This window comes from Vicia villosa, linkage group LG2 (assembly GCF_029867415.1).
Source record: "Vicia villosa cultivar HV-30 ecotype Madison, WI linkage group LG2, Vvil1.0, whole genome shotgun sequence".
Taxonomy (NCBI): Eukaryota; Viridiplantae; Streptophyta; class Magnoliopsida; order Fabales; family Fabaceae; genus Vicia; species Vicia villosa.
Genome location: NC_081181.1, coordinates 140,279,481 through 140,291,624, shown reverse-complemented (window position 1 = coordinate 140,291,624; position 12,144 = coordinate 140,279,481). Strand labels below are relative to the sequence as shown.

The window sequence follows — 12,144 nt, the reverse complement described above, 5'->3', positions numbered from 1 at the left end:
CACAATTTAAAAATAAAAAAAATCAATTTGAAAAAAATACTAAAAGAGGGACTAACATGGCTTGACTAAATTTTGTAAGGGATTAAATATATATCTTTTTTTTTTAGGGACTAATTTGGACTCTTCCTTTTTTGTGAGAGACTAAAATGAGTCTTTATTAGCAGTACAGTCACGGTTCAAAAGTAAGAAAAAAAACCGATTTTAAAAAAATGTTAGTTGAGGGACTAACATGGCTCGGTTAAATTTTGTAAGGGATTTAATAGGGACTTTTTTTTCTCAAGGACTAATCTGACCTCTACAGTTTTTGTGAAGGACTAAAATGAGACCTCACTCATATTTTTATTTATTTATAATATTTTTTATCTAATTATAAAAAAAAATAGAGCCCTCTAAAAATTTAAGGCCCGATGTTGTAGCACACCCTGCACTTGTGCCGGGCCAGACATGAGGGACTGCATCCTAGTGGGAGCTTAAAGGTAGCCCCTAAAGAAGCCGATTAGTATTTGGCATTTTAATATGATAACTTCCTACATGACTCGATTGTATTTCACTAATGACATTATTAAAAAGAAAACTAACATTAGGGACTTAATCTACCTAGGCATTCATATTCATTTAAATTGTTATTGTTATTGTTACTTTATTATTATTTTGATTAGTGTTTCTTCTCCTTGAAGGATTCACCATATTAATGTTTGTGAATTATAAGTTTTAAAAAATTGATATAAACTATTTTAAACTGGTAAATTTTTCAATTTCAAATAATGAATTTCATTATCAATCCAAGACTCAAGTTAAAGTTATTAGCTAATAGGTTTAATGGTTCAAATTATGATTTATTTGATAATTAATGAGATTTCAAAATCTAAGGTGACAAGAAGTAAAAAATAAACGCAGTAAAAAATAAAAAAAATTATAATAAATTGTGTATTTAGTAATAAAAGTGAGTTACATGCATCATTGTGATCATCACTCATGAGATTTTGCATCTTTCGTATGTGTGTGGGGATGTGTAATCTATTGGATGGGTTTTGGACTGGAAAATGAACTCCTTAACCGTGGATAAAGATTTCCCTTTATATAGAAAAATAGAAAAACTAATTCAAGAACTATTATGTCGCATGCATGTCACATATATGATTATTTGTCTCCTTTAAAATCCTTGTAAAAAGTTTCTTTTGAATTTCAAAAGGATGACTTTTTTTTGAATTTGCAATACTTTATAACCTTTTGGATAGTGTACTTGATAAAAAAAATTACAATGAAGGACAACTCCTTATTGTGTAGGATTATATGTGATTTTAGGGTTTGGAATGTGTTAAGAGTTCGCCCACCTAGAGAGTGTGGAAAGTTTCTGTATACTTTTCTAGAGAAATGTTGTGATCATTTTCCCCTTCTATGAATGGGTATATATAGAAGACCTTTTGGGCTTGTGTCTGAGGCCTAGATGAGCAATTTCTCTCTCTTCCAATCACGGATGAGCGAGTGAGAAGACTGAGTCTCTCCTACAATCGTGGGAGAATCACTAATTCTCCATTCTTTGATTCATTCTCTGCGTGCCACGTATCTCATCAACTATATAAATGGAAAACATGGTTTGGTTAAGGCGACCAACCCCAGGCCCAATGCGACAACTAACTTTGGGCACCCAAGGTGAGCATTTGGTTCAGACGGCTTGCAATACAATGTTCGGTGCTCGTTCCATATTGGTACAATTACATTGACATGTGTTTTTTAAACTATTTTTTCTAGAGCCCAATAAAATTATCTTAGTCTAGATACAAACTGCATATTTAAAATTTTTACACAACAATGTTTTCTAAATTTCAATATCCATGCATTTAATAACATAAATACATAGGTCATTGTCTTCAAACAGAGAGTCATTACTTAAAAAAAAAACCTCTCTCGATCATTTATATTTTCAAACGAAGATTAAATTTTGCATATAATTGTACAATAATCCAAAATTTGGGCGAGCCGAGTTGTAACCAACCCGAGTATTAGTCGTGCCTCATATATGGCGTGACATATATCGCACGTGAGCAAGAAAACACATACATATATTTATGAATATTTACCAAGTTGTTCAGATATGTTTGCACGTAATAATAATTACTCCATCCGTCTCATAATGAGTGAACCATTTAGAATAAAATAGTGTCTCAAAATAAATGACTCATTTCAATTTTTAATACACTTTTTTTCAATTCTACCCTTTAATTAATTATAAAAATTCCATCATTCTCAATATGAGCAATTCTTGCATGGACACGACCCTAAATTCACATTCTTAGGCACAACCAATAAGAAAGAGTCTTTTTTAAATTTATTTTAATTTTAATTTTGGTTTTAATTGGATTCATGGGGTGGTTGAGATTATGAAGGAGAGAGAAAAATCAGTATTTATTTTTTTAATTAATTAAAATTCTGTGATTGGTTGTGTGCAAAACAATTTCTTAGGTATGTGTCCACCTAAGAATTTTCCATTCAATATAGGGGCACTATAAAAAAAAATAGAATAATGCTAAATGTTACGAGAGGTTTATAGCACGAATTGAGACGAATAGTAATTAATCCTTTTATTTTTGTATACATTTTTTTAATATGTGTGAAATGACCCAATAAATCACTCATTGTGGGACAGAGGGAATAATGAGTTAATAGCTGATAATATCCATTAAACTAATTAATGATATTTAAGGTTCTTGTCAATGTTATAGATATGAGAGATGGTGGAGTATAAAAAAGAGACTTACAAACTAGAAAAGAAGCTCAATTCTCACACAGAAACGATTCATTTACGACTCGTAGCAACCAACATCGATAGAGTATCAAATAATGTTCTATCCCATGAACAATATCATATATGCCATATCATAAATTTTGTCCAATCACATGGCTCTAGAGTTTAAACAAAAGAATTTTATATCATAAGAAAAAATCTTTAAAATAAAAATTAAAGTAGATAACCAAAACTCGCAAAATAGCCGGGGCAGAAAAAAAAACTAATAATTCACGAGCAGGCCCATCGTTCCATAAAAAAGAGAAGCATGTCCCCATTAGTAATAAATGGAATCCCTGTAAGAAGAGTTTGATGCCATGATGTTCGTTGCAATTTGCAAGCATGTCAAGTTACAATTAATAGGGCCGGTCCTGTATAACCATAAGTTTTTAACAATATAGAGAATCTCATTTATTTAACCAATGAAATTGCATTATATTTCACAAATATCTCTAAGGTGTGGCTCAACTTGTTCCTCGTGGCCTCATCCTCATAAGTCCAAATACTACGACGTGACTTTTCACAACTCCCACACAGTCGGTGAATCGTCACTTTATTTAATTAAAGCAAACACAGACAGTCACAACCAAAGAGAAATAATGGGGATAGTGGAAGATGCACACAACGTGAAAGTCTTGGGAACAGGAAACAGGTTCATTGTTCTAGCTCATGGCTTTGGTACAGACCAATCTGTATGGAAACACTTTGTTCCTCATCTCGTCGATGATTTTCGTGTTGTTTTGTATGATAACATGGGTGCTGGTACTACGAACCCGGAGTATTTTGATTCCGAGCGTCATTCGAGTTTAGAAGGTTATGCTTATGATTTACTCGCAATTCTAGAAGAGCTTCGAGTTGATTCATGCATATTCGTTGGTCACTCTGTTTCAGCAATGATAGGTGCTATAGCTTCTATCTCTCGACCGGATCTTTTTCTCAAACTCATCATGGTTTCTGCTTCACCGAGATACTTGAACGACGTGAATTACTTTGGAGGATTTGAGCAAGATGATCTGAACCAGTTATTCACGGCTATGTCGGAAAATTACAAAGCGTGGTGTTACGGGTTTGCACCTTTGGCGGTTGGTGGAGACATGGACTCTGTGGCGGTGCAGGAGTTTAGTCGGACGTTGTTTAATATGAGGCCGGACATAGCTTTGATTGTGTCGAGGACGATTTTTCAGAGTGATATGAGACAGATTTTGAAGCTTGTTACGGTTCCCTGTCATATTATACAGGCGGAGAAAGATATGGCGGTTCCGGTGATGGTTTCGGAGTATTTACATCAACAGTTGGGTGGGGAGTCTATTGTGGAGGTTATGGGAACGGATGGTCATTTGCCGCAGTTGAGCTCGCCGGATATTGTTATTCCGGTGTTGCTTAAACATATTCAACTTAATATTGAACCCATAAGGTAAATACTTTTACTTTGTTATGTTATTTTTTTGTTGTCAAGTTGTCTAATAGTTTAGAATTTTATTCTGAGGTCAATAAATAAGTAAGAGTAAGATGTAACTGATCCGAATCCGATAACTCCGGTGGGATCAAATGTCATTGTCGATGACTGTACGTTGTGGGGCTGTTTGTATACATTTATTTTCCCAACTAAATCGGGCAGTGTGTGTGGACCTAACACGATGGATTCTCTCCTTCCCTCCTTTTCTCTCCTTCACCAAAAACAAATGTAATTAAATTAATGGTATTAAGAAAAATGATAAAAAAAAGAAGAGAGAGAAAATATTAGAGAGAGATAGAGAGATAAGTGTGAAGGAGATAGTTGGAGAGAATAGATGGAAGGAGAGGATCCAAGTCCCTGGACCTAATATCTAATATGGTTGGAGAAAGAAGTTAGAAATTTTGGTTATGTTCATTGACTCACCTATTTTTCTAACAATGACAGCTGTCAGAGAAACTATCACACTTTTCAAAATCCAGAGGCTTCTTCAACAAAGACAGAGGCTTCCTCATTGATGAAACTTGAGGCAGATTTATAGGTTCATTGGTGTTAGTGTTGGTGTAGCCAGCAAGTGACAAGATGAAGGAAATGGCATTAAGAAGGAGGATAAGTTAATGGTTCTAGAAGAATGAGAAGGGTAAACTCGTCAAAGGGTTAAGAAAGGAAAAACTAAAGTGTGTTTTTAAACTTTCTTGTCTTTGAAAAAAATATTGTTTTCTTCTAATTTTCTAGCTACTTTGTCGTGTATCATATTCTTGTCTGCTAAACTATGTTTTGGTGTCTGTACCAAAAGAAAAACTATGTTTTGGTGGTGTATCTTTCATGTGAATCATATTTGAAGATGTAACCTATGAACAAGCCAAATATATGACATTTTTTGTCAATGTTAATTATTATGGTTTCCTAATCTTTGCGACTTCATAGAGGTGAATAACAGAACAAGTAAGTGGAATGTTGAGAATTTGAACTAGTACTCCTTACACTTATATATTCTTGTATAATTATCAACTACACTTATTTAATGAAATTGAAGAAATTCTCATTTTAATAAATTAATTTTTAGACATTTTTAGTAAGTTAATTCTTTTTTGGTTTGTAAATGTGTGTATTCCTTCTAGTTATCATTATAACTAATAATTAATTTTGTAGACTCATTTGAATAGTTAATGTATTTGATTTATATATATCATTTATTTCATAAATTTAAAAAATAAATTTGTACTTATCAATTTAAATATAATTATTATTAAAAATTGAGGTATTTATTATTTATATTATGTGATAGGAATAGTTATATTAAATTGTATAAATCCATGTTTTATAACTTTTTATACATTTATCTTGACACATGATTCTTTTAAAGTTTAATCACAAATTAAAGTCTTAAAATACATTTTTTTAGGCGACTCTAGGGTGCATGGTTACTTATTTTTAGAAACTAAATCATAATTATTTGGGTTTAATATACTTCACCCCCTGCCAATATAGCGAGTTTCGGTTTGGCCCCTTTGAATGTTTTTTTTACGAAACGCCCCTTATAAAACCCAAAACCTGGATTTACCAAACCCTTTTACCACATTTGCGGGCTTTGACTTTGGATGATGTGGCAAAATGTTGTATAAATAATTAATTGAATTATATTTAACCACTAATACAAAATAGTTTCCACCACCACCACCACCACCTTCACCATAACCAACACCACCACCACCACCTTCACCATAACCAACACCACCACCACCACCACCACCACCTTCACCATAACCAACACCACCACCACCACCACCTTCACCATAACCAACACCACCAAATGAATTCCACCAAATTCAATTTTATGAAAATTAATTTTATCCATGGACAATCCAAACACACACTATATCTTAAACCCGAATCAAAGAGATCATTCACTCCAGATTGCTGCCACTACTCAAATGATTGCAGTTCACGCATATAAAATATTTATATAATTCTTTGCAAGCCAATAAACAAGTACTTCATCTCTTGACAAAAAAAACAACCACACAGGAAAAGAATGAATGAATGATATTAGATACACAAAAAAAAAAAAACAACCACACAGGTAAAGTGAAGCATATTCACTGTTAAAGGAAAAGAAAAGAATGAATGATATTAGAGTAACATTACATTATGACTCACAAAATGGTAGGCACGCTACTACATTCCTCTGCATTGGCTTGCTGCATGACACAACATCTCCACCCATACATTACTTATCATTTCCCATTTACTTTCTTTCGACCAATTCTCCTCCGTTTCTAGAGACTGCAGTGATTTGGCATGCCTACATGCATCAAACAGCACAGACTTGCTTCTATCGCCTTTAACCTCGGATGGTGAAATAGTTGTATTCACTCGAAGTATCATCTTGCAAACTTCACTTATTCTTTTTTATGTATTTTCTCTCTTATGCTTGCTCAGCCAATTCATTACCCAACTTGAAGAAAGTAAGACAATGACAGCATATATCTCAAGAAGAATAGCTCCAATGAAAAGCACAAAAGTGATAATCAAGCAGGGACGATGACATGAGACATAGAGGAATGATTTGATTTTTAATGAAGATTTTTTTACCCTGATGAATTTAGAAGTGCAGGTAGAGTCTTAAGCGCATTTTGCCTCCAAAGATTCTCTTGACGTTGGAAATAGTAGTCGTAATACAATCTTTTGAGAACATTCTTGCTGTATTGCATGATAAACATTAAAATCTTGTAAGATTACATCTCAAGGAAGTCAGAACCCAGAATATGAAATGAAATAATTTTGGTATTAGATGGAGAACAGTTTTCACTGAAATTATTTTGGTATTAGATGAAAAATCAGCATAATAGCTGGAACCATTCCTAGTGGTTTATCCACGTGCACTAATATTAATAAGGTACCTGTGATCATCCAAAGCCTGGAAACTTGAGGTATCTTCAAGGTTGAAACGAGGATAAAAATCTTTTGGATTTTCTGGATCTTGGATAAGAACTATATTCTGCAAGATAATGATATTTATCTTTCAGTGTAAATATCGATATAGAAAGATAGTGGGTGGAAGAGAGGAAGAATATGATCCATGAAGCAAATTTGATAAACTACCTGTAAAAGATCGATCAGACTACGCCGAATTTTGTCTTCACTCTCCAACAACAGAGAACTTTCTGCAGAAGTTTTCAGTTTGGAAACAATTTTTTTCTCTGTGTTGCTATCCTCCTTGAACTATAATCATTCATGAAAAATAAAATTACAACAGCATATACATTTAATGGTCGCAACAGAATTTACAGTAAACTTATGAAAGAAATGCATGCTTAGAAATAACCAAACTAAATACTGAGTTACATTGAGTAGAAATCTTTAATAAATAAAGCAAAAAGATTGATACTGAGAATGCACTATTGCCTAATTACAAGCGGCTAAGCATCAATGGGATAGTTATATAATTATATAACTAGCAAAAGTGAAGAAATAAATAATTAACATATATAGAACATGACTGTGTTGAAACCAAGCACAGTTCATTCATGAAGTGGAACTTGACATGTTCATTGTTGCAGCAATGGCACAATGATGCAGTGGAGATGCTAAAGAAGACACTCTATTTCGCGGATGAAGCGGTGGAAGAGATGAAGTTTTTTTTTTACGAAGCTGAATCATCACTTGTAATAGCTAAAGCATTTCTATTTATACAACCCTTTTGCCACATCATCCAAAGTCAAAGTCCAGTCAGCAAATGTGGTAAAAGGGTTTGGTAAATCCAAGTTTTGGGTTTTATAAGGGGCGTTTGCTAAAAAAAAATATTCAAGGGGGACAAACCGAAACTCGCTATATTGGCAGGGGGGTGAAGTATATTAAACCCTAATTATTTTAAAACTATTTAAATGGTTTAGATTTATAACCAAAATCACATTTTAATTAAATTGATTATAAAATCGATTATAAATTTGGTTATGCCTATTTAACCAGTTTTTAAAAAAAAAAACCAATTTTAAAAATATTTTTTATTTTGAAAATTAAAAATTTATAATTGAATTAAAATATTTGGATTAATTTTGGGTTTTGGATTTTAACTGGATTATAACCGAATCCAAAAATAACTTAACCGATTAATAACCATTTGATTATATTCGGATTATATTTATGAATAACCAAATCATTAATAACTAAATCGGTTAATAACCATTTAATTATATCTGGATATTTAAAACGGATTTGGGCTCACAACCGGATATTTTGCACACCCCTAGTAGACTCTATCATAAAGTTTGATGAATGTATATTTAAGATGGCTAAACACAGTGTAAATATCAAAGACATTACACTTAAAAAATATTTTTTTTGGTTAAAGAGGAGGCCCAAAAACCAAAAACTACAACAAGACTATCCTTTTAGTTTTGTACACCTTAAGAATTTCTAAAGGGGAGACAATAGACATCATACAATTGAAATTTAGAAGTATGACTAAATCCTAACTTTGCCAAATCATCAGCATAACAATTGGCCTCCCTCAAAATATGCTTAAAGTTTATCTATTTGAATTGTTTTAATTCCTTTTGGATCTGTCGCGCTAAATTCATCATTAATCCATCTTTAGAACTATCTATCATGATGGCATCATAAGCTTTCATGCAATCAGTTTGTATGTTCAGCTTCATGTGTCTTTTATTTGAAATCATCTTCAATCCTTCTAGGATTCCCCATAATTTCACTGCAACCAGCTTTCTTATTCTGCTGAACCAACCATCGGTGTTAAGAGTCAACAAGTCAAGCTCTAGTGTTTTCCATTTGATGTAAACCTCATTCATTTGCTTTGAGGCGCTTCTATTAGTCAGATCAGTATTTCTAGCATATTGTTGTAAACGTTTTTTAATATCAGTCAACATGTTTTAAGGCATAATAAATTCATCATCAAAGGTTCTCTAATTGCGCCATTGCCAAATGCAGTGGCCGAAGTTTCTAACCAATGTCCTTCATTCTGCCTGCTGAGATTGTTTGTCATGTTGAGGACTAACCACTCTTGCTTATTTGATCCAAAGAAAGCATCCCATTTCGAGGTTCTCAAGAGGTTCAGCGATATGTGTTTTATGAAGTAGAAATCTCTTAAAGCATTGCCACACGGTTTCTTCAATTTCCCTGCAGTATAAACAACCAGGTTCGCACAAGTGTCTTTTGTAAGTTTAAGAGTGCGCCTAAGAGGGGGGGTGAATTAGGTTTTCAAAGATTTATCCAGTTTTTAGAATACTTGTACTTATTTTTGGTTAAGTGTTTGAAGGTTTTTGAATGGTTCTTTTCTTTTCTTGGTAATGGTGATGAAAGCGATAAAATGCGGAAAAGTAAAGAACACAACGATATATACTGGTTCCCCTCACAATCCGAGAGTACTCCAGTCCCCTTTCAAACACGAAAGAGATTTTACTATTGTTAGATCTTTGTACAAGCCTATACCAAGACTCCTCCTACAATCTTCTAACAAAACCACCAAGAACAACCCTCTTGGATTTCAATAAGTCCTTAAGAGAACACCCTCCCTAAGGATACCTCTTGTTTCCAAAACTATGGACAACAAGGTTACACCTACCAAGAACAATCCTCTTGGATTTATAAACTTGATTATGAGAACAATCCTCTCACTAATCAACAACCCTTACTTCCAACAATCTTGGATAGCAAGTCAATAATAACAAAGAATATTTGAGTAATAAATTTGATGAACATATATCAATCTATAAGATTGATCTTCTCTTTCAAGCAAGACAATTTACAATGATCTAATAGTGCTCAAGTGTTTATATATGAGTGAGAAACTTTTCTAACAATGTGTAGAAAAAGTTTCAATGAAAGTTTATGAATGATGAACACTTTGTTTGAAAATATTTGTGAGAATAAGGTTTGTAAATTGTAATGAAAGAGGTAAATTGTAAATCTGAAATGTATAGTATTTATATGTGACTATATGCCTCTTAGAATGGTTGCATATTGATAGAACAATGCAATGGTTCAAGGTTTGAAAGATGAATTCGTTTGGGACAGATTTAACATGAAAAGTTGCCACTGGTTCAGGTGTAACCGGTTACCTAAAGCATGTAACCGGTTACATGGTTACGTTACAGCCCAGAAATTCAAAAATACGATCATGTAACCGGTTACCTAAAATGATGTAACCGGTTACATCAAGTAAAAATGCCCAGAAATAGCTACTGTCAGCAATGCAACCGGTTACATGAATGTTGGTAACCGGTTACCTCAACTTAAAAGGTAAAAATGCATGTTTTTCAAGGTTGGAAACTTATGCCATGCATATATGAGTTTGGGCATGCATATGTATGAAAGTTTATATGATTTTTGAGCACTAAGTAGTATCAATGTAAAAAGTATTTAACTTGTACCATTATGACTTGAAGATCAATCAACCAAAGCTATTCTTCATGAAAGTTGCAATCTTGATCCATAGCTTATTTGATCTTTTTGCTCATCCTTTATTGATGCATACTTATGATAGTTGTCTTCATCAAAACATAGTATTTGTAGAAGCTTGCCTTCACATCTTTGAGCAAGAAATTGTTTAGTTTTCAAGCCATTCTAGTGGACCTACTAAATAAAGACCCTGATTCTCTCAAGCACTTTTAATCTCCAGATTTTCTTCCATTGTACTCCTTGATTGTCCCTTCTTGCATAAGAAAAGGCTTCATATGTAGTGGTTATAGTGAAGGCCCCATTTGAAGTTCATTCTCTCATGCTTATATCTCTTCCCATATCCTTACTAGGTGGATGTATGGTTGCAATTTTATCCAAAGTATCTTGTGGAAACATGAGTCTTAGCCTACACCAGTCCCACCCCCCCTTGTCATTAACAAGCTCAGCAACAATGAGATGATGTTGAATATCCAGGTTACTAGTTAGGAAGTTCTTAAGTAGCATCCTTGTCTCAACCCAGCAGTCATTGAGAGCATCAATGGTTTCACCATTTCCCATTGCCCTAGTCTCAAGCTTTAGTAATCAAGGGCCTCAGTTTGATTATGTTTTTCCACAAACTAGAACCATAGGGTTTAACTTCTTCTAGCCATGTAGCCTCGTTTTATCTTGTGTACTTTCCATTAAGGACCTTGCATAAAGATCTTCTCCTTCATTGCTCATTTGTCAGTAACAAACTAGCCAAATAGGCTTTATTCCTCTTTGTTAGATTCCTCATCCCTAAACCACCACTGCCTTTATGATTAGTGATTAAATTCCAATTCACAGTGTGAATATGCTTGTTGTTATCCCAATCCCCCTAGATGAAGTTTCTTTGGATTTTCTGAATCATCTTTATGCAACTTTTAGGTATCATGTTATTCATCAATGAATAGGTTGGGATAACTTCCATAACAGCTTTAGTCATAGTGATTCTCCTGCCATAGATAATGGCTTGGCCTTCCAAAGAGATAACTTCTTGTTAATTTTGTCAATAATATGTTGATAATCTTTGGCTTAAGGGCTCCTGCCAGTTAATGGAACTCCCAGGTACAAACCCAGGGATTTAGACTTTTTTATTCCAGCCACTTGGAGAATTTTCTTCCTACACATATCATTGGTATTCTTTGGAGAAAAGGATATTCGACTTATCATAACTAATCCTCTGGCCAGACATTACTGCAAAATTTATCTAAAATTCTCTTTATAACCCTCATTTGAGTATCAGTTGCTATGCCAAAAAGAAGTAGATCTTTAGCAAACATCAAATGCGATATCTTAGGCCCACTCTTACCTACTTTCATGCATTTTCCAACTTCTCTCTTCCAAAGCTTCTAAAATCATGTGAGAGAGCTTTTCCATGCATAGAACAAAGAGGAATAGAGAGATTGGATCTCCCTGCCTTATTCTTTATTTGGTATCAAAGTAGGTATCTTTTTGGAATTTCCAA

General features: G+C 33.6%; 1 protein-coding gene and 1 long non-coding RNA gene across 2 annotated transcripts; one reads left to right on the top strand and one right to left on the bottom strand.

Annotated features, from left to right (window-relative positions):
* The first annotated feature begins 3,227 nt into the window (after window positions 1-3,227).
* LOC131652246 (probable esterase KAI2) lies at window positions 3,228-5,131 on the top strand. The gene is made up of 2 exons (XM_058922054.1): window positions 3,228-4,199; window positions 4,686-5,131. Exons 1-2 carry the CDS (start codon window positions 3,385-3,387, stop codon window positions 4,777-4,779), a joined length of 909 nt encoding a protein of 302 aa, XP_058778037.1. The 5' UTR covers window positions 3,228-3,384; the 3' UTR covers window positions 4,780-5,131.
* A 1,247-nt stretch (window positions 5,132-6,378) lies between these two features.
* On the bottom strand, window positions 6,379-7,465 carry LOC131652247 (uncharacterized). Its single transcript, XR_009298667.1, has 3 exons — window positions 7,344-7,465; window positions 7,142-7,239; window positions 6,379-6,941 (listed from the first exon to the last, which is right to left on the bottom strand). It is a non-coding gene; the product is annotated as an uncharacterized LOC131652247 (long non-coding RNA).
* Between the last annotated feature and the right edge of the window lie 4,679 nt (window positions 7,466-12,144).

Excerpts from the sequence above, each read along its gene's own strand:
- LOC131652246 (XM_058922054.1), top strand. The coding sequence starts at position 3,385 with ATGGGGATAGTGGAAGATGCACACAACGTGAAAGTCTTGGGAACAGGA. Across the intron at positions 4,200-4,685 it reads CTTAATATTGAACCCATAAG|CTGTCAGAGAAACTATCACA; the intron begins GTAAATACTTTT and ends TAACAATGACAG.